Genomic DNA, 23,329 nt, shown 5'->3' on the forward strand with positions numbered 1-23,329 from the left:
AATTTTCAAACGTGGGATTTTGTAGATGACGGGAGTGGGCCTGCCAATTTCTCTCAGCTAGCCAGAACATGTTCTCCTTCAGCCAGGGTCTCTCGGGAGGTCTGGTCTGCAAACCCAATCCGGCCATTACAGCTCCATTAGCCCGAGCCTTCAATCTCTTTTTTTTTAATTGGGTGCAATTGTGAACAACAGTCATATCAGACATTAGTACATCTAATCAGAATAATCATTGGTTCACTGCAGCTCACCCATTTACCCTTGGCATCAGAAGGAGGGTGAGATGATGCCAAACCCAGCTGCAAGCGATCATGAAATTCTCACTCGCAACCTTCGTTAGTTAGCTGAAACCAGGTCACAGTGGGTGTTAATGGAATCCTAGGTGGAGTCCTCCACCGCACTGGAAGAATGGCAGGCGCACCTTGTATGTGACAAGCCGATGGTCAATGGCCAGATAAAACTCCACAGTGGGTCCTGGTGTCAAAGACATGGGACCGCATTCGCTGTTCTGTCACTATATAGATCAGCAGATGTTCTTGCTTGGACCCGGCGTGCATCCTCGATGTTGTGTGGATGTGCCGATGTGGGAGCAGTGTGTGGGTGATTACAAGCACATGGGCTGCACAGAAATCTAGCAGCCTCCTAATGTTGTTATTGAGCTGCTCTGGCCAATACATTCCAATCACTCCAGCCCAGGTGCCTGCACCATGACCCGCTCAGGCATTACAGTCACCCAACAGGATGACTCTATCGCAAGGGGCCTCATTAGCTAACACCTGTTACAGGAGGTCATAGAAAACATCTGAATCACCAGCCTTGCCTGCATCCCTCTACCGATGTTCATCTTCAATGGAGGCGTAAGCAACCACCACCATTCCTCGCCTCCCGTTGATAGGGAGGTAAGCCCATAGTACCATACAACTCGCAGCTTCCCACAGCTATACCGCCATGCTCCCAAGTCCCCTTCATTCACCACCACTCGCACCCGCACACTCAACAACACCACCACCACCACAAAAATCACCATGACTCACACCAGCCAGCACTTCATAACCACCGCTACTACTATCATCTGCATCACTATCAGCACCATAACAACAAGTCAATACAATCACCATCAACACACTCTTTACGACCACGCGTGTATCTGCTTGAGAAAGTGCGTGAGCATTTGGGCGCATTGGCATGCGATGGTGCATGTATGCACGAGTGCACATTTGTGCATGTCCATGTACGTATGTGCATGTGTCCATTTACACGTACGTATGTGACTGTATGTATGTGTGTGGGGGTCAGAGTAAGTTCAAATGCGTGTGTGTGGATCGCGTAGGCGCAGTGATTAGTGCGCTGTGCTATAAACCCGATAACCTGTTTTCAATTCCCACTCACGACCAACATCGGTGAAAATATCGGAACCCATCCTGGGCATACCCTAGACGTGGTGTGTAAATGTCAGCACTTTGGAAAAAAAAAGGTGGCTGGCCGTTTTGCTGACCACCCACCCCTTCGTGTGCTGTACCGGCCTTCATTAGGCGCTCACTAACAGAACTTGCCCCAACAGTCTACGGGTACAAGGGGGAATCTTTGTCTTTGCAAGTGAGTGCGATTGATGTGCGCGGGCCCCACCTCGCACATGAACCAGTCGAAGATGCGAGCGGCGAGCGGCAGCGGGAAGGTGGTGAGGAACACGGTGAGGAACCAGGGAGACGCGAACATGGAGGTGTGCACACTGTGAGTGCTCAGGTGTGCGTGCAGCTGCGACAGCTGATCCTGCACGCCCATATACACGATTTAGCTCTCTGAAAGGCTCTTCTGGAACCAACGCAAAACAAAGTCAAGCACGAGTCACACGTCTTCCCGATCCAAATGCGCATGGGGCAATGCTCGTCCACACGAGTGGATACAAGCTAGCAAAGGAAATTCGGCATTCCTACGACAGGGGCCAGTTTTTCCATGGGAAAACTATGACTGACCTCCCACAAAGTGCTACGTGTTTTTCTGAGAGAGGAGAATGACTGGCTGGACCGACCTCTGCCGGGATTACACAATTAGTCCACGCCGTTGAGACCGTCCACCTGTTAATGTAACAGTAATCACATGTTCAGCTTGTAACGCGCCGACGCTCAGTAGTCGCTCGCTCTCGAAGACGGAGAGCGATTCGGAGGCGCGAGCAACCACAGAAGAGCGGAAAGGTAGCAACCGCACAGGAAAGCCTGCACCCCCCAAGCTCTGCGGTCCTCTATATATTAAGGTGTTATCGGTCAATTGATGAGTGTTTAGGCTTTCAAGTCCATGCTCAAAACTTTCATCACCTCTGCCTCTATAAGGCCGCAACGTCTTCACTCGCACCTCACCACACCATCGTCATCCCCTTTCCCTCTCTGCCCCGCAGATTCCCACCAGCTCTCCTTCCCCTCCGATGATATTTTTTTTATTTCCTTCCGAAATAATATTTAACTTTTAATAACAATAATGAATCAAATGCATATCACGCATTCCATCAAAGCACCATTCCGCGGCGACGTACAATGCCTCTTCCACAACACCATCGCACTGCACTTGAGACAACATTGTCGCATTCGACCGCCAAACTTCTCAGAGGCGACCGTTTGTGTTATGGTCGAAACATCGTGATAATTTTTATTGTTTTATAGATATTTTATTGTTTCCCTTCAACGTGACTTTACCAAAAGAGCTAAGAATATGAATAAACTTTATTTGATCTTTTGGTAAAGTCACGGTTGAAGGGAAACAATAATATATAAAACAATAAAATTATCACGACGTTTTGACTGCAACACAAGCAGTCATCATCAGGTGATGATGATGACTGCAGTCACGAAAGCTTTAAATCAAAATTGAAGACTTTATTTGTTTAACAATCGTATGCAGTCCATGCACAGAGCAGTTCATAACCCGTCTGTGCAAACCCACAGCCATATATATTTTTGATATACAGTCATACTTCGGCATACGACCGCTTTGGAATACGTCGAATTTGGTACACGTCGTGTTTTGATGAGAAAAAAATGTCTTGGGGTACGGCGTCTGGCTTGGGATACGACGCGCTTGCTAGAACTTGTATGGGTCTGGATGAGTCACTGCGTACCCGCGTGGACCGCGTTCACGACTCCTCCCCTTCCTCACCACCATCCTCGTAGGCTGTCAACTCCTCTCAGCAAGGTAAAGTGACGTTACATTTCATTTTGATTTCAATATATTTCAACTTATTTATGCATTTGGAATTTATACTCTGGAACGGATTATTTCAATTGCCTTTATTTCTTATGGGAAAAATTCGTTTGGTAGATGTCACTTTCGGTACAAGTCCTCCTACCTTCTGGAACGAATTAACGACGTATGCCGAGGTACCACTGCATAAGCATTTGTTGTCGCCATTAACAAACCCAGAATACAGTGGGAATTGCAAAGACAAGAGACAACGTAGAACAAGCTCAACGTAACGCACCCTTCAACATGAGAGAACGATCGAGAGCGTCCGAGCTCGCCACCCTAACGAGGTAGGGGTAACGATCGGGAGCAGTGCATTCCGATGTGAATCTTTAAGAACCCTCCTCTTTTTCAAGCCCCATTGATACGTCCACGTCCTGTATTTGTACACTGCCTTGAGATGCAGTCACATTTAATACCCTTCACTAGTACAAACGGTAATCCTACTGTACAATATCTACAGGCCCAGGTACAGTCTCTCTCCCTCTTAATCCCTTGCTGTCCATGTTATGGTTACAAATTGTAAATTAATTGACGTGGTTTAAAGTCATGGGAAGGAACGAATTTAATAGAGTTATACAACTGTATGAATAAAAAATGTGAGGCTTTTTTCTCCAGTTGATCCTAATGGGTTTAATGATATGCGGCCGGTTTCAGCGAGTGTAATGAGCTTGAATTCACTTTGGATGGAGGTTTCAGCGAGTGTAATGAGCTTGAATTCTCTTTGGATGGAGGTTTCAGCGAGTGTAATGAGCTTGAATTCACTTTGGATGGAGGTTTCAGCGAGTGTAATGAGCTTGAATTCACTTTGGATGGAGGTTTCAGCGAGTGTAATGAGCTTGAATTAACTTTGGATGGAGGATTCAGCGAGTGTAATGAGCTTGAATTCACTTTGGATGGAGGTTTCAGCGAGTGTAATGAGCTTGAATTAACTTTGGATGGAGGATTCAGCGAGTGTAATGAGCTTGAATTCTCTTTGGATGGAGGTTTCAGCGAGTGTAATGAGCTTGAATTCACTTTGGATGGATGTTTCAGCGAGTGTAATGAGATTGAATTCACTTTGGATGGAGGATTCAGCGAGTGTAATGAGCTTGAATTCTCTTTGGATGGAGGTTTCAGCGAGTGTAATGAGCTTGAATTCTCTTTGGATGGAGGTTTCAGCAAGTGTAATGAGCTTGAATTCACTTTGGATGGAGGTTTCAGCGAGTGTAATGCGCTTGAATTCACTTTGGATGGATTATCGAAAATCATTCTCCAATGACCTTTCTGCCCTTCTAATGGATCCGTCCGTTTGGGTATGAAAATACTTTCGAGGTTATTTGTTTATTTATACACGGGCAAACAGACCACTGCAACACCAAAGTGTGTGTTGCAGGGGAGAGCAGCCAGTGTAAAAACACACCGTGTCAGTAACATATGATGTACAACATTAACACAAAAAAGTTAACTACCGAGCGTACAAATGAACAATAATTATCTACAGTCCCCTGGATGACGGCCTCCCAAGACCATGATGATGATGGGGGCTGTTTGACCATACTTCATCACCTTGATCATTGAGGGTTGGTGAAGGCAAGGGACCCAGCATCGGTTCAGGTGCCAATGGCCACCGATGTTAGCTGTGGCCAGGAATCCAACTCACAAGTCGCCGAGTTTGTAACAAAACGTCGTACAAATAATGATTACACACAACACCATGCTGATACATCACCGAAAACAAATTACATAACGCAGTTAAACACGAAAGCACATTAACCATGTGCAAGGAGGCAATACAGTTAGTCGACTGGCAGGTCTTGTATGGTGGGGTAAAGTGCGGGTACTTCCACCTCTTCCCAGATATCTGGCCAACGTGGAAGAGAAGGCCAAAAAAAACCTTCCAGAGGGGCTCTTTCGAGCTCCCTGCTAGCAGTGGCGCGATCGAGCACTTGCAGGGCTGCACCTAAATGGGAGCAATGCGCCAGTTGCTGGCGGTGCAACGGAGCATCCCGGGGTCCCCTCGCACGCCCGAGGCCCTCACCTGCATGAGGCTCTCGATCTGGTACATGCACAGCCCCAGCTCGGCCATGCTGGGCTTGAAGAGCTCACGCAGGCGGTAGTCGTGCATGAGGCGGATGAACACGCAGAAAGCCTCCTCCTCCGGCATCTATGGGGGCGACGAGTGTGGGATGCGGAGGACGCGGGGGAATGTGTACAGGGAGACGGAGGGACACAGGGACACGGGGACAGTGGGACAGGGGACACCAGTTCACACAGACATCAGGCAAGCACAATGTATATGTAGAGAAATAAAACAAACTTTAATTAATCGCTCTGCAAAATATATTCTATTTATACAATTACCCACGTCTCACAGCGATGCACTAGCTTTTATATCTGTTGTGTTACGTAGCCAATGCAGTCCAGAATGCCGCTGACCAGACCTCAGGCCCTCACCCACAGACGAGACCACCTCTCCCCTAACTTCCGTTAAACTCCGCTGGCTCCCAATCCAATCCCACATCATCAATTACGATCACCCTTTGTGAATAAATCTCCCGGGATCATGGGCACTTATGACAATGTGGGAGAAAACACCAGCCTTTCTGGGGCGAGGGGACACATTGCCACGGAGCTCAACGCTCACACCCCCCCACGTCATCCTCCTCACCAACAGGCCTCGTCAACTGTTAAGGTAAATGGTCATCAGTGTGTGCACCTGCAGACTGGCAACAGGCCACGGGCTGGGTCCTTGGGTTACATTGGAAGTTGAGCTGCACATGTAACCAATTATCTGGTGATGATGCCCACTGCCTTGCCAGTGGTGCACAAGTGCAAATAGCACTCGGGCCTTCGAGTATTATGCAGCAAAACAAAACTATCAGCGGTTCCTGAAAAACTGAAAACGTGGTCCTCTTGTCTGAAAACTTGAGCAAATGTGACCAACTGACAGCAGCAGTAGAAGTGACGATGCGGTGAAGGACAACTGTGGACCAGTTTCTGTAGAGCAATGGTTCTTAGCCTTGACTGCAGCTGTGGACCCCTTTGGTTCTCAAGAGTAAAAAATAAATGTATATGTTAATAAATACATAGGTTTCATGAAACAGTTGTACTGACGTGCCCGTGCTGAATTTGTGTTTCGATGATTTGCCTTCCCCAAAAATCTGGCCAACTCTCACACCCCCCAGGGGGGTGCGTGCACCCCACGTTAAGAACCGCTGCTGTAGACCCATGGACGACTGCAGACGGTGGGGGACTGCTTCAGATTGACAACTGCGCTCTCCTTGCCGTAGAATTCCTTGCTTGTTAAACACGAGGCAGGCGGTGTTGACCCCAAATTGTCGTCAATGAGGGAGCAGGGGATTTACGACACGCACGTCGCCGTGCACCGAACTCATCAATGATGACGGATTATATCGCTCACGATAAATGCATCTAATTGCGCGGGATGGCAATTGATCGTATTCAATGTATGCAAATGATACGCATTGCCAGGTCCATCCACAAGCACCCATACCGAATCGCGTCGGCCGCGCCGTGCGTTGCAAGCGGTTCGCGCGCCGGCGCGTATGTACATGCGGGGATTTCACCTGCATCAAGAGGAGTCCGACAATGAAGGCGCTGCCTTGGCAATATCCGACCTCGCGGTCCACCAGCGAATACGCCTACACGGCACGCACGCACAGCAACACTCATTTGAACTGCGGGGAGTGAAGGTCGTCAACAATGGCACCGTGCGTTTCATGCGCGCCGAGACAGCACGAAAGGGGCAAAGGCGAACATGCGGCCAGATACGGCGTGAAAACACAGCCACCATTTGCCACTAAGCAGCAGCGATGTCGTCGCATTGCCTGTGCCAGGCTGGGTGCACTTTGAGGCCGTGATGCCAAGTGATGAAGGCTCGCATGCTGGCAAGAGGTCACGGGACACACCCAGGTGCCATGGGTTAACCGATTGAGATGACTATAAGATGCACCAGCTGTGCTCCCCACTGTGCCAACTTGGCACAGCACATAGACACACACATACCCTCTACTCATAACCAAGTGACAGACCATTGAAACAAGTCTATTTTGCAGCAAGACTCCGGAATTACAGCATATAATTTATCGCGAACGTTGGTCCCGTGAGAATTTAATCACACGATGTCCTTTATTTGATTTAGAGGTCATCAAGCTCTATTAGTCGGACGTCTAAAAATTTGGTAAGAGATACAATAATTAATCAATTTTAAGTTGCTCTCAACTTAATTTGCACGTTGCTCTGCTCGTTAGCATCGCTCTTCCACCTCAAGTTGTTATGGGAAGGCTGCCAACGCTACCTACCCAGCAGCGACACTCGCAAGCCCTCCCCTACCTCCCTCTCCTTCCTCCCCCATCCAGAGGCTGCCCTGGCACTGCCAGCTACTTCTTGCGGCGATCGTGAACTGCCCCACATCATCCTGTTGCACTGTGCCCATCGTAGTACGGGTGCCTCGTTGAGAATTTGTATTCATTGCTGTTGCTCACATATTTGCTCTCGGGAAGCTGTGAACATTAGGATATGTGTACATGATGGTTAGCGTGTAGGAGGCAATGGCGCCATAGTATTGGTTCATTCATTCTTGAAAGAGAATTCGATATTCATTTTATACATATAAATATACGTACAAAAAATTCACACCTTTATCCGAATTGTGAAAACGGTTTCATATCATGGAGCAGAGCAGTCTGCTGAAGGTGATGTCGCAGAACTGCTAACAACAAATTGCCAGGCAACATCTTATCCACATAAGGAGGCCGCACTGTCCCAGCCGCCCTGATCTAAAAAGAAATGTCCATCAATATTTTAGCTAAAGTGAACACATTTTTAAAATGGGTTTTTTGTGTAGTTGATTGGTAACCAGGCTGCGCCCATAGACTCGCTGCACTTGACAACCTAGTTTAATCACAGGCGGCTGCCTGGATTCAAATCCAGGTTCTCAGCGGTGCCAGCTGTGTGCACGCTGAGCTCTGAGCCACTTGGCCCCCTCCAAGGTTTTGATTTTAATGACAATTAATTTGCACTTTTGACCATTTCCCTTGTAAAAACGTTTTCGTTATCGCGTTGTAGTCGGACACTCCATCACGGCCGCGTGTCACCGCATCGTAAATGCGGGGTCTCAGTGGTGCTGGCTCAGGCCGACCACGCAATCATCCCGCAAGTTACCCGGCCACCTCGGCCTCGCGTGTGCCAGTGTATGCGGTCCCTCGTGTAGTTGTTAGTGCGCTGCGCTACGAAACCTGCAGCCCGAGTTCGATTCCCGCTCACGGCCAACACCAGTGACGATTACCTAAACCGGTCCTGGGCCTCACCTAGGTCGACTCGGCCTCAAATAAATACCTGGTGCGGTGTGTAAACATCGCCATTAGGGTGACAAAGGCGGCTGGGCGTGGTGCTGGCCACCCACCTCCTCGTGTGCCGTGCTGACCTTCATAGATGCTCGCTAACAGCACTTGCCCCAACAGTCTGTTAAGGCTACACGGGGTATCTTTGCTCCCCCCTTCCTGTGCCCACCCCCCACTCCCGCGGGCACCTTCATGACGTTGAAGAGCCCCTCCTGGCCAGGCCCGTCCGGCTGTCGGAACAGCACGTGCTCTGGGTAGGTCCGTGCCAAGTCTCGCCGGATCAGCTTTTCCGACGGAGAAGCCATCTTCAGGAGCTCACTGTACTGATCTGTCGAACACACGTGACATGAAAATACACATTCTGCACGTACTGCATACTAAGCACGGGTGATGGACTTGCTAGCGTGCCTCTGTGCTAACAATCGTGACGTTACCCGATGCCAAGTGTCGTTACTCTCGGTGGAGGTGACGTCATCTCCAGTGAAGTCATTTGGATAGGCCAATTAGATGAATATATCAGGAGCCAATTTTTCAGGCTGATCCCAAAATCAGAAGAACATATCTACCGAACATTGAACACGCACCTACAGGTTTGGCTGTGAATGAGCACAAGTTTATTAATAATTCTTGTGTCAATATCAGTGTTTCCGTGCTTGATTGGAGCAATCGCCTGGCACTCCCATCCCCCAGTGGTGGCCCTGAGCGAGTGGTGGGAACTCCCAGAATGGAAGTCTCGTGATCTAAAATGAAATGCTACCTGCCCAGACAAGGCTTTTGTAGTGTGAAGTATGGAACTATGGAAACTACAATACCAACTTCCTGTGCCAGGCCAGGTGCACTGAGGGCACGTGAAGTGCCGAAGGCTCACTAGCACGAGGTCACGGGACAGACCCAGGTGCTATGGGTTGATGGACTGAGATGACTGGCAGATGCACCCAGCTGTGCCCCCTACTGTGCCAATTTGCTCCATTTTAGTCGCTGGGCGCTCTGCTCATTGTGAGAATTGCTACTCTGCCCTCCATTGTCGTTGGAGGGCGACTGCTACCAGCTGCCCAGTAGCAGCATACTCTTTGGTTTTATTCGGTAAAGTCACGTAAGTAAAATAAAATAATATAAAAGAAAACAAATAAAAGAAAACAATTGAATCACGACGTTTCGGAGGCAACACAAGCTTCCGTCTTCAGGTAGAACATTCACAGCAGAATATCTGTGTCAAGTGCACAGCTCTGAGACGATCGGGTTTATATATAGGTTAAGGGGGGGGGGGGGAGGAGCCGGAAAGGAACGTGGGTGGGTGGGAGGGCTGAGTTAAGCCGTTTTTGAAAACGAAAGAAGCTGCTAAAGTTTGGCATACCACCACTGAAAATTGCTGTACAATTGGTATCGGAGAAAACAATATCATATTGTTTTCATATTGTTTTCTCCGATACCAAGGTACTCTGCAAACCTCCCGGTTATTACCAGAGATTTGTCCACGAGGCCATCCAGATATACAAACACAGACACAACTTCAACCGAGAGGATGGTTTCAAATTAAGCAACCATTGGAAAGATGTTATAAATCAAGTCAAACGTTAGCTACCTTTTAATTGTACAGCAATTTTCAGTGGTGGTATGCCAAACTTTAGCTGCTTCTTTCGTTTTCAAAAACGGCTTAACTCAGCCCACCCACCCACGTTCCTTTCTGGCTCCTCCCCCCCCCTTAACCTATATATAAACCCGATCGTCTCAGAGCTGTGCACCTGACACACATATTCTGCTGTGACTGTTCCACCTGAAGACGGAAGCTTGTGTTGCCTCCGAAACGTCGTGATTCAATTGTTGTCTAGAATCAGTAGCAGCATCCTTCACGAGCCTCCTCCATAGAGGCCGATCTTGACACCGCTGGTATCAGTCTTCGGCAAGCCCACTCAGCTCCACATCCTACCGTACCGCATCAGTCCATCTCTTCTCCAGCCCGTGCCGTGCCCATTTAGCCCCCTCTATCCAGCCAAACAGAAGCTGCTTGGTCATGCGGTGGTTGGGTATGCGGGCTACATGACCCAGCCAATGCATTATTAATTACAAGGTCTTTGTCAATCCACTCTTATGATAGAATGTTGGGCTAAATGGAGTCATCATGTCCAACGGTGTTCGTTTCTTGAAGTAAGTAAAATCAAGAAATGAGGTGTTTGGTTTCATTGACAAAATAGATTAACACTTGATCAATCCATTCACCAAAAGACCCTCCCCAGATAAAGACATCTCAAAAGGTTTAAAAAAAAAGAGATTTTTCTACTCAGTGACATGCACAGGCCATGACCCTGCTCATGACACTTGGGGAAATTGAATCCGGCCCAGGGTTTCGCTTGGTCCAGGTTTCAGGTTTCATTTATTAGGTATAGAGCCCTGTGAGCCATGCGGCTCTTGAGCAGGGTGCAACCGCAACAAACGAAATATGAACAGAGAAACATCTTAAAGCGACGACGCGCAATGGCAACTGCAATCAGTTTATTCCGGGGATCGGAAAATAAGCGCAAGCTGTTTATTTACCGTTATAACCCCACGACCTGCTGCTGACACAGTTCAGAATTATTTAAACGCTCTGTATTTAAACATTTGCAAAAAAAAACGTATTTCTGGGGATTATTTTTTACCCTTCCCCATTTGAGTTTTTCCCTATTCCGTTCCGATGACGTACGTGTAGGTACCTGCACGAATCGCAAGAAAAACTAAAATAACTATTGGTACCGAGGCTCCCCAACAAGGCCATGCGGGAGTGCGTGTGGCACAGTTTGGCACCAGCTATCATCAGAGTGCAGTCGTGTTGCGACAGTTCTCAGTGGCGAGCACAATGTCTTGAAATAAAATTCATGCTAACTTATTAAGTGTTTAACACGTAGGCTTTCTGGCGAATTGCCCGATGATGCTGGATGTAATTACCAGCGAAACTTCGTACTCAAAAATTGTAAATGTTGTGGATTCACTCTTCAACACACCGGTGGGCTAAAGTAGTGACCTATTTGTCTTTTGTCAACGTGAAACTTTTTTGCTGATTGGCTGTGTCGGGTGGTGGAGGGTTACAACACATTTATAAACAACGCGATCTAACCCAAAAACGTTTATTATGAATGATTAAGTGTTCAGAGGTTCAGCGGTGAACGGGGCCCCACCATGCAACTTGCCGACATCTCGGAACGGGAAAGGGATAATTTGTAAATGAATCTAAAACCCAAAGCACAATCACCCGTTCCTGCGATATATATGTCGCAGCATCTCCAAGGTCCACTTTACACTGCATAATTTACGAGTTGCCTGTTGTAAAATAACCGTCAACTCCCTTGCAGACTGGCGCAGTGGTGAACGTGCCGACGACTGGTGTCCCTCAGCTGCCGAGAGACACCTTCCGAGGTTGGGAAATGGTGCCAATGAACAGGGAGGATGGGTCATCGGTGGAGAGGATTTTACCCTTTTCAGCGACATTTTGGGCATCGCACAGGAGCTGCCAGACGATTCCTCTGAAATGGTGCGGAATTCCTTCCCGGACAAGATCCTACATGAATCACACACATACATGGATACACACACACTTCGAATTTATCCAGAGACATAACCACACGCATAAACACAAACGAAACAAACACAGTTCAAATATGAACTAAATTTGTTTTATTTTACCAGGTAAGGCCCACTGAGCTAAATAGCTCTTTTTCAGAAGCAACCTGCCTATCACAAATGATAGCTCAACGAAGCGACTTACCATGTGGAAATTTATAGCAGACAAATACTCTTAACGCACGTTTCAAAATATGGAGGTAAAAACCGGAGGACCCAGAGAAAAATCCACGCGACCACAGGGAGAGAGACATGCAAACTGCAAATAGACAGGCGTCAGGGTCAGGATTGATCCCACGACCTCCTGCATACCAGGCGAGGGAGTTAACATCTCACCACCATGGCGCCCACACTGGCAAATATACATGACACTTACGGACACACACAAAATGACACGCTCATAAGGACACACAAACGCACGTGTATACGTGCACGCAAACACAACATTTCTACAAGAACACAGGGGAGTGGAGGGAGGGGACGGAGGGGCACCTTGACGCGCTGATCCTTGTGGCAGCGCGACTCCTGCCACTCGGACACGAGGCCGCCCCACACGGCCCACAGCTCCTCCTCGCTGGGCCGCGCCGCCTCGCCGGGCCCCGTCGGGCCACTCGATACCGCCTGCAGCAGCCTGCCCACACCGGCACACCATGAATTATCACAGCACAAAACCACCACGGAACACATGTGCCACACCACAGACACGTGGCACACCGCAGGACGCTATGGAATACCACAGAACACCACGGTGCACCACGGCACACGCAGCTTTTTATCGACCCCAGTCAAGCCATGGGGGTTCTTTGTTGCGCTTTTTGTTTTGGTGCCACGACCAACTGGCCGAGCGACACGCGTGCCCGGTGAACGCGGGTGGACGGACGCGCGCCGCCGCCGCTGTGCACCCCCCACCCCCCCTACTTGTTCTGTTCCTCCAGCTTGGAGAGGAGCTCCTCGTCCTCGGCGGAGAGCGCCCCCCCCCTCGCCGCTGCTGCGCCGTTACGCTCGCTCCCGTGCGGTCGGGGCCCGGCATGCGGCGCCGAGGGGACCGAGGGGGTCGCCCCGGTCGCCGTCACCGTCTGCGTCACCGTCTGCCTCACCCATGAGAGCGTGGCAGACAGCTTGTCCGTCACCTTGTCTGCCGCCACCTGGACACACACAGACAGAGACAAAGATCCCCCACCCCCGTATAGCCTTAACACACTGATGGGGCAAGTGCTGTTAGCGAGCACCTAAGAAGGCCGGCACGGCACACGAGGTGGTGCGTGACCGGCACCACACCTGGCCACCATTGTCTCCCAAGCGGCAATGTTTACTACACACCGCACCAGGTACCAATTTGAGGCCGAGTCGATCTAGGGGAGGCCCAGGACAGATTCAGATAATCGTCACTGGTGTTGGCCATGAGCAAAAATCTAACTTGAGTCGCCGGGTTCGTAGCATAGTGCACCAATCGCTACACTATCACCCCCCACCTGGGCAGGCGCGCAGAGAGGATGGTCAGCTTGTTTAATATTATATTCGTAAACAAATGTTTCTCACACTTATATCCTAACAAGACGGTGCCACCAACAACACAGCTGCTCATGAAGCTTCCAGCCCGAGTGAGATCAAGTTAAGTCAGGCTGTGCCCTCCCCCACCCAGCCAGCTTACACACAGGGGGGGGGTCCACTCCACTCATTACGATGGCCATGGCCAAGCGATTCATGCATGGTTTTTTTAACTAGGTCAAAGGCCAAAGATCAAAGATAGCTCATCATTCCTATAATGGTTATCTGGCTTAACCACTATAATGTGAAATTGTAGTTTCTCTGCATCTACGTCAGCCAAGAAAAAGGAGATTAATATTATACAAGCCTGGGTCGTTCCTTTAAAAACAAGCCACCGGTCAACGTTGTAGGAAGGAAAGCACTCAAGAGTTATAACCGACTGTCGTATAAATGAAAATTTTTTTACACGTCTCGTGCTATGTTAGAGATGAAATGAGACTCACAGGGGAGCAGTATAATATCACACGTTTAGAGAAGAGCCTGCAGAAGTTGACATCAGAGAACTGCTTCTAAAGGTCACCTCAACAGTTTTCTTATTTGCACTTAGCAGCACACGTGACATTGTGTATTTTATTATTATTGTGCTCATTCATCCAGGAAAAGCCTCACAAAGTCTCAAGACTAATTTTCAGAAGTGTACCAAGTTTTCGCAGCAGGAGGTGATGTTGCCATGGGTGATTCCAATTGAGTAATTTTCAGGATTTTTTTTAAGTGATTGAGATATTTGGCCAATAGCAATTGTGTTGAATGTTTTTGTTTAGCTATGGCAGGAAACCAGAGAACTCGGAGAAAACCCTTGCAGAAGAAAGGCAGAACATACAAACTCCACGTTGGAAGGCGCCCGAGAAGGGAATCGAATGAAGGCCCCCTTCTTGCTGTGAGGCACGAGCGAGCCTCACCCCTGCGTTAAAACTGCGCCACCCTGCCGCTCCATCATGTGGCCTCTCGTGTCCTCCGCAAAAAGAGTCGCAATCAGAATCATTATCGATGCTGGAGGAAAACGATGAGCTGTAAAAAGCAACCCAACCGAGACCACAAACACACTTCACTTGAGAAACCAGTTTAGTCACGGACTGCCAGGAATCAAAACACAGATTTCCATCTGGGCTGCCTCGACGCTCCAAGCACATCGGGAGCACCTCGTGCCAGTTCCCATTTGCACGGAGGCCACGCGGTCGGTGGGGAAGGATGTTCTCGAGACCAAACTCCCAAGCATCCACGTGGCAGTGGGGAAAGGAGACGCCAGGGATGCTCACACAATGCATCGGCAGACATGAGCCAAAGGTGGAAATTCACCAAATTACATGGCAGGAGACTGGCTTCCATGGATGACTTTGCCCAAGGTGGTACTAACTTTATTGATTGCGAATTGAACACCTATGACAACGTTGCAACCAGACCCATAGATGTTAAACGAGCGATATTGCACATTTTATTAATTCATTCTTTCTGAAATTATGGGTAGTCTCTGACAATTAAAATATTTTAAATCATAAAAGGTGTTCCCCGCAGATCAGACGATGGAAGTACGGTGTTTATCTTTAACAGTCAGAGTGCTGCCTGGAGTGACTCACGCACCACATCATCAGAGAGGGGCATCGCACACAGCACCACATCCCCACGGGGAAGCGTTATCAAAATAAACGCTGGCCTATTCCCATCGCAGCGTTGTGCAAAGCGCATTATTATCTATTACAAAGCCACTGGAGCTTATTAAGACGTCACTGGAGCTATGCATTTTCAAATCTAAATTGAAAACCAACTTCTTAAAAACTGCTTTTTGCGTTAAGTTTGCTGTCCTTCCTCCACACCTCCGATTTGCATGGCTGGCTACGTATGGTGTGAAAGAAGTTCAACATACATGCGTACATTATTATTACAACCGATTACGCAGGAAGGCAACATTGCGTCTCATTACTCTTTTTCAGGACATGTTCCGATTGCAGTTGGACCCCGATGAATGCTACGATCCCGATTGATTGATTTGCGGTGGCTTTTTTCCAAATTTGGACCACAACGCCGGAAAAAAATGGTCTACACCCCCTGCGAAAGACGCCACGGGGATCTTTAAGCATCCGCTGTGAAGTGGACGACAAGCATTTCTGCACACACTACGACGCTCGGAGTGACGACCGAGGAGGGCGGCTGCTGGATTCGAATCGTGAAAACCCCTACCCGCGGTGAATTGCGTGGCCCGGTGGGCCCCTTGTCACCTCCTAAAAACCACACCCCGTCTCGAGGCCAGCAATTCGATGCACCACGGGAGAAAATACGCAGAACTCCGTTTCAACGACATCTAAATTGGAGGTCTTGAAAATCACAGGCATTTTGCTGGTTAAAATGAATCATTAATAAATTCGATAGATACGTTGGGGAAGAGATGAGGAGCAGAGAAGGAACTCCTGTAAGTGGGAGGCATTGCCCAAATCGCTGGAAAATGTTGAGTTTAGTTTCATCATTTGTTGCAGCATGAGCAATAATCTCAATTAATCGATTAAAATCGATCATGAGAGTTGTAATCTTAACAGCTAACTAAAGCATTTGAATGACCTTCCATAGCCGAGAAAAAACTATTTATTGGGGACAAGTTGCTTTTTATCCTGTGCTCAATTTATAAATGGAAGTTTCTTAAGTGTGTGTGTGTGTGCCAACTTTGCACTCATGTGACCCTATCAATACCTCGCTCTGCCCATGACAGCCAGAGAAAGGAGTACAGTGTGCATCGCATGTAGCAAGTGTGAGCGAGTCTTCTTGGAGCACTCCCCTCACATCACGAGTGGCAGTCCTGGTCGAGGTTGACAAAGCCGTCCGCTCATTCCTCCAGTTGATTAAAAAAATTTGTACCACTCTGTGGAAACTTTCCACTCGCATCGACAACGGTGGATGCACTTTCGAGTGATTGGCCCCTGCGTGATGAAACGGGAACGTGAAATTGTATACCACTCGATAAGGGCCGTAAACCGAGATGAGCGCAGCCCTGTGCTCGCATGGGCTAGGAAACACCATAACTTCTTGAAGTTGAATTTCGATTTAAAGCTTTCGTGACTGCAAGGATTCATCTTCTTGGTTCTTTCGGTAAAGTCACGTAGAATGGGAACATATATCCTGCGACATTTCACTGGAAAAACACCTCTGTGGTACTAAACTCTACTCACCTGGTATCGACAATCAAAGGCATTTCCTTGTCCCCAGACGACCTGCTTGTCAGTTTTGATGTGGTGTCCTTGTTCACCAAAGTTCCAGTACCTGACACCATCGGAATCATTGAAGACTTGGTTCATCAAGGACTGCATACGGAGGTACCCCCCCTTGTGAGACATTGCTTAACCAACACATACTTCACCTGGAATGGAACTTTCTACAAACAGACTGATGGCACCCCAATGGGATCCCCCCTATCTCCAGTTGTAGCCAACGTGTTCATGGAAAATTTTGAAACTGACGCCATCCAGACTGCCACTCTACGCCCGACCCTGTGGAAGAGGTATGTGGATGACACCTTTGTCATCTGGCCACATGGCTGACCTGCTCTAGACAAATTCCTCGACCACATCAATTCCATACACCCAGCCATCAGATTTACCATGGAGGTCGAAAAAGATGGCAAGCTACCCTTTTTGGATGTCTTAATTAAAAAGAGACATGATGGTTCATTGAGTCACTCTGTCTACAGGAAAGCTACCCATACAGATGCTTACTTGAAACCGGATTCCCACCACCATCCATCCCAGAAGAACTCCCTCATCAAGACTCTATGCCATAGAGCCCAATGCATTTCCGACCAGGATCACATTGCCAGTGAACTCAAGCACGTACACCAAGCTCTCAAGGCTAATGGTTACTCAGACTACACAATCCGCAAAGCCATCACTCCAGTCATGAAGAAGGATCCTCTTGAGGAGCCATTCAAAACCATCACCTTACCCTACATTGCGGGGGTCACAAAAAAGACCTCCAAAATCCTGAATAAACACAAGATCCAGGTTTGATTCAACACAGTACATAAAATCCGTGATCTGGTTCCATCTGTAAAGGATGCGGTTCCAGACATACAGTACCCGGGCATTTATAAACTAAAGTGCCTCTGTGGTAGCAGCTACATTGGAGAAACCAAATGACATATCTCGGACCGCATCCGCGAACATAAAGCAGACTTGAAACATGGTAGGACGAACTCCTCTGCCGTGGCAGATCACTCTTATAATTCAATGGGCTCAGATGACATTGACTTCTCCAAGATGGAGGTTCTTTGCAAGCCAACCGGCTACCATGAGAGATTCGTTCATGAGGCCATCCACATATACAAGCACAGATACAATTTCAACCTAGAAGATGGATTCTGGCTTAGTAACCATTGATTGTATTTTACGGTGACTTTCAGACCGCAGCCCTTTTGCTGGCACTGCCTCTTAATACTTCTCACACCATGGTCAATGGTATGGTTTATAACATGTAGTATAATTAATAGTATAACATTGTAATGTTTGACATAACTCATAAGGCAATATATCGCATCGTAATTGCATCATTAATATACATCAGTGTGGTATATAGTTGGGTTCATAGAATAAGACAGTGTAATATCACAAGTCTAATAGTTTATAATCTAAAGTATAGGATAGTGTAAAGTAACGCGTTGTATAATTCAAATGTGGAATTTGTCTATGATATGATGTTATACCATGTAGTTTAGATTGAAAGGTATAATATTGTATTATATAGTAGTCCAGTTTACAGCATAGTCACAAGGCAGCTCAGGACACAACAGCACACCTTGGCTGTTGCACTTGCCCCTTTTCTTGTTTCCTCTATGCCTGTGTTCCCAGCCCCCTCCCTCCTCCTCTCCGGAGGTGATGCTGGTAACATGCAAATTCATATTTTAACTCTGCCCACACAGCTCAATAGATGTGGTCCTTGCATGACAGCGTTCATTCAAGCTCTGTCTTCCGGATAGTCCTGTCTCTTCACCTGAAGAAGGCCACTTTGTGTTGAGGCCGAAACGTCGTGAGAATTTTATTGTCTTATTTTATTTTATTATTTTATTCCCATTCTATGTGACTTTACCGAAAGAACTAAGAAGATGAATCCTTGACGTTGGTTTCGATGCATTTCCCAATTGTGAACGAGCATGTACTTGCCCATTTTTTCACATCACATTTACAGCAGGCTGTACACTGTTGAGTTAAAAGGGCTTCCACAGGAACGACTGGGAAGTGGAAGATAAATGACAATCAAATAGCAGCGATTTCCTTCTCAAATGAGCAATGGGAGCAGTGCTCATTCCATGTTTACGGCTCACGAGCCAGGTGGCATACAATTCCACGTTCCTCTGGCGGGGCCAGTTGTGTAGTGGCGAGAACACTAGCTGCTCGACCACTCAACCCCTTCTGACACAGGCAAGCAGTCAGTCACTCTCACAACCTGTAATGGCTTTACAAGTTTATAGCCACTCAACGAAACTGCAGTGGTATCCCCTTCCCGGTAGCAGCAGAGCCAGCGGTTTGCTTATCATTGGAAAGTTTACTCAGTAAGCCACTCTTATCTACCGCAAACTCCCCGTCACCTAACCTTTGACCCACATCCCCGTGTTATTGTGGAACACAATCAATGCAATGTCCTTCATGCACACTGGATGTTGCTGGGGGGGGGGGGGTTGTGCTGTGCGCCACCGAATTAAACCTTACTCTAAATGTACATTGCAGGTGAAACATCTATTTACGTTCATCAGCTCAAGCCTTCCATAAATCACGTGACTTGTGTGACCAACTTCCCCCACTCTGAATCCCTGTCCTGTCCCAGCCGCCCCCCGGGAAAACAGACGCTGTTCTGTACAACAGCGTTGAGGCCCTGATGTAGCCTCTTCCACGTCACTCTTTGCTCCGATTTTTCCATACCCAACCATTTCCTCTCCCCCCCCCATTCTCTCTCCTCTTTCTCTCTTCCCTTTCCCATTCATATTTATCGCTCTATGCATTACATCCTTGCCTCTAGTCTCCTTCCCGTGGTGTTGCCCAGGTAAAAAGTTGGCAGTTAAATTCGGCTGCTGTGGCTGGGCAGCCTTGAGGTCGGTAAGCTCACGAGTGGCATCATTGGCTCCGTTTCTCAGGCCGTAATTTCCGCAGAGAATTATCCCAAGCACGCCATCCCTATGATGTACAGCAGGGGTCCCCAACCTCCGGGCCGCGGACCGGTACCGGTCCGTAGCCTGTTAGGAACCAGGCCGCACAGCAGCAGCAGGAGGTGAGAGCGGTGAGTCCGCGCGTGGCCCGCCCACATTATTTTATTATTCACCACTTCCGTCCGCGCCTCTTTCCCGCACTGAGCACTTGTCTCAGTCACAGTTTTGGTAAGCCCACAAGCTAACCCCTAGCCAAAATGGGTAAACAACAAACGTTATTGGAGAGCTTCTTTGAAAAGGAGGAAAGACCCAATGATGACCCCCCTCCCCGGTCCGTGAAAAAAAATTGTCTTCCACGAAACCGGTCCCTGGTGCCAAAAAGGTTGGGGACCGCTGATGTACAGTATATGAATTTGTAAAATGCGTATACCGTGACTGTGTGCAAGATATTCTTTCAATTAATGATATCGTGTTAAGATAGTTTAGATATAATGGTAATTCAAAACTGAAGCAATATATTTCTGGTAATATTTAACGTAGGTAAAACATAGAATGGCTATACAAAAGCTAGAGGGGAATAGCGTCAGTTTAACACGGAGGCTTTCGTGACCAACATCATCCATAACAGGCTTTTTTTTGGGTTACATCGCGTAAATAGCATCATCCGATGCGACCATCATCAATGCCGGCGAGATAAACAGCGTGTGCTGTCAATCGCTGGCCATCACCACTTAAAAACAAATGGCCAAAATCTAAGCAAACTCCAATTTACCACAGATGGCTCCCACAAGCAAGGAAAACAGCAGTGATCGAATGTGACCCCTTGTCGCCCAAAATAGGAAATCGGTCCCCATTATCCCAAGAGGTCCTGTTTACTGTAACCAGACGCTGCCGTAGCTCATTAGTGGCGCAAGAGAACCGTCCACTAGGCTAGACCGTCTCCCTCGCGCCAACCAACAGACACCTGGCGATTGAGAGGCCCAACGCCGCATACGCAGCTGTTATTTAGTCTGTGCCTAGGCTGAAAGCCACGGGCCGCCTCAAGCTTCGTTAATGAGGAATACATAACTGAAAGTTATTTGTGACGAATTGGCGCGCCATTGTATCGCCCCGTCCGTGTACGCCGGCAGTCACCTCATGTCACGAGTCACCTCGCGTTAGTCTGTGGAGCGCAGCAGGCAAAGGGGACTTTGAAACCCACATTGGCACCACGCAGAACGGTGGTCACAAGCAAAGTTCTGAGAAGGGAACTGGAGGGGGTAGATGCTGCTGAGCTGTATTGTTTTGATTTTAGTCAAATTAAATAGCACCCAGCTATCTCTCTGGGTCACAACTTTCTTGAATTCCCGGAGTCTCTTATACAATGCCTTCACTGTGAGCCAACAACACAATTACTGTGATGCTGTGCCGAACAGCTGAAATTTCAAGCACACAAATGAATAAAAAGCACCAAGCCTCTGTGCGTATTCTAAAAACCATTCAGCTTTTTATGGAATACACTGTGGCCCTATTGTCTTCGGTGACATTGAAAATAAATGTGAGCCAATGTGGGCAACTCACAGCAGCAGTGAGGGATTGATAAGACACCTTCCATACTGTGAAAGAGAGGACTCCACATAAATGGGTTTCCAGAGACAGACGTTGCAGCAGCGATCATAAGTGAATATACCGTGTTGAGGAACCCTTAATTAGAATGAAACTGGTCCAGAAGAGCCATCTATCACTGCATCGCTGCTGCTGTTGTCAGTCTGTTACATTTGCTCAAATCTATTTTGATGGTGACCGAATACAAGGGGACCACAATGCACTTTTTCAGGAACTGGTGGTGATGATTTCTTTGCATATGCACGCATAGAGGCTTTGTGCTTTTGTACACGTGTCTGGGTTGTTACTCGAAACTCATGGTTTTCCAGCCTGCACAATTATACTGTCATGAAAATGGGTTTTGTATTCTAGTCATTTATAGTTTTTTCTAGACATTTACAGATTTGACAAAACTGCCGAAACTGAAACATCACAGTGGCATGCAAGCTCAAACATCTTCATAATCCACTCCATTCTCAAAGTAGTTTTAACTCAAAACTAAAATGTGATGCCTCTTTGAAAATATTTTCTCTACGAACCTAATGCTTGCTCACAATATTTTTCACTGCAATGACCCAGACACTAGCCAGCGTGATATTTCAGTGCAAATGTCACAGAATAAAGTTGAAACCCAAGCCGACTACGACCAAGGTTTTATTTTTTTGTTAAGAACGTTATCAAGCAAAGCCAATGCCATGTTTATTTGAATACGCTTTCAAGCTTGGCATTCCCTGCAAAAGCAGGGTGCATTGCTCATGTTCAACCACAGCGTTTGGATAAAGACTCTGCGACCTCCTGCCATCAACAAGAGCCTTGAGTTCGGTCAGCTGATTAATCTGTGCAGTACAAGTGCCAAGTTGGAGTCTCATTCTCTCCATGAAAACGCTATGTACAACCATTCAGTATTTCAGGAGATATTTTTCACGTGTTCTAAATGGCCGTGACTCAAACATTTACTGACTGAAATTCAGAACCCGGTTTTATTTTGTCTGAAAGCACAAGATGTGCACCTAGGATACCAGCTGAGCTGACATTGACACAGCCCCGGCGTCCCTCGTGCCGTGCAGATATAGTATCGATGCTGCACGGGTGAATAACTGTTGCTCGTACAATCCTGTACCGTAACGCGGTAGTTGCGCTCTTGAAAAACACCGCGTTCTGGAAAAATCGCGTTAAATTAAATAATATATAACACAGTCCACGATAACATTAGAGATGCGTATGCAGGCTGAACAAAGACTGAGGCACGTGGGTAGCATCTAGAAGCATCTAGAAGCATCCAGCAGCATCCAGCAGCATCCCGCTTTGCGTGATGCTATGCCGAGGCAGCCGTACGACCGCTTATTCTTACTCGCGCGGCGTAGGTTCGATCCCAACCCTGGAGTTTGTGTGTTCTCCCGGTGTTTGCCTGGATTTTTCGCCGGGTCCTCCGGTTTTTCTCTCCACATTTAGAGTCAATATGCGTTTAAGAGTATTTGGCTTCTATAAGCCACGTCGTTGAGCTATCATTTGTGACAGCCAGGTCACTTTTGGAAAAAGAGCTGTATAGCTCAATGGGCCTTACCTGGTAAAATAAAAAGAGTAAACAGTTTAAATCTCTGCTGGGGATGAGCCATGCTAGCGCCGCGTTGCTTGTCGTTTCCCGTCGTGCGGTGGGTTTGTGCCAGCTCTGTGCAAGTGGAATGTGCTGCAGAACGTCCCTCGGCCACACCGGCCAAACGCACCGTCACGCTGTGCGAGGGTCGTGTGCGAGGGTCAGGTGCGAGCGTCTCCCCGAATCAAACGGACACCGTGAGGGGCCATCCATTTAGTACGTACGCATGGAGGGGGAGGGGTTAACCCAAATGCGTACGCTTGCGTATGGGGGATCTACTGACAATGTACGTACGCATAGGAAACGGGGGGGGGGGGG

General features: G+C 47.8%; 1 protein-coding gene across 2 annotated transcripts in view; it reads right to left on the reverse strand.

Annotated features, from left to right (window-relative positions):
• The window catches only part of LOC116938952 (ecotropic viral integration site 5 protein homolog), a 583,027-nt gene that overhangs the window by 21,729 nt on the left and 537,969 nt on the right, over positions 1–23,329 (reverse strand). For both annotated transcript variants that reach the window (XM_076061015.1, XM_076061016.1), the window contains 7 exons: positions 13,086–13,312; positions 12,660–12,798; positions 12,021–12,105; positions 8,762–8,901; positions 6,798–6,872; positions 5,249–5,374; positions 1,624–1,767 (listed from right to left, as the gene is read on the reverse strand). In XM_076061015.1, the coding sequence (XP_075917130.1) occupies positions 1,624–1,767; positions 5,249–5,374; positions 6,798–6,872; positions 8,762–8,901; positions 12,021–12,105; positions 12,660–12,798; positions 13,086–13,312 (936 nt within the window). The remainder of the gene's footprint in view (positions 1–1,623; positions 1,768–5,248; positions 5,375–6,797; positions 6,873–8,761; positions 8,902–12,020; positions 12,106–12,659; positions 12,799–13,085; positions 13,313–23,329) is intronic.

This window comes from Petromyzon marinus, chromosome 5 (assembly GCF_048934315.1).
Source record: "Petromyzon marinus isolate PM22_M1 ecotype Great Lakes invasive population chromosome 5, UKy_Petmar_22M1.pri1.0, whole genome shotgun sequence".
Classification (NCBI taxonomy): domain Eukaryota; kingdom Metazoa; phylum Chordata; class Hyperoartia; order Petromyzontiformes; family Petromyzontidae; genus Petromyzon; species Petromyzon marinus.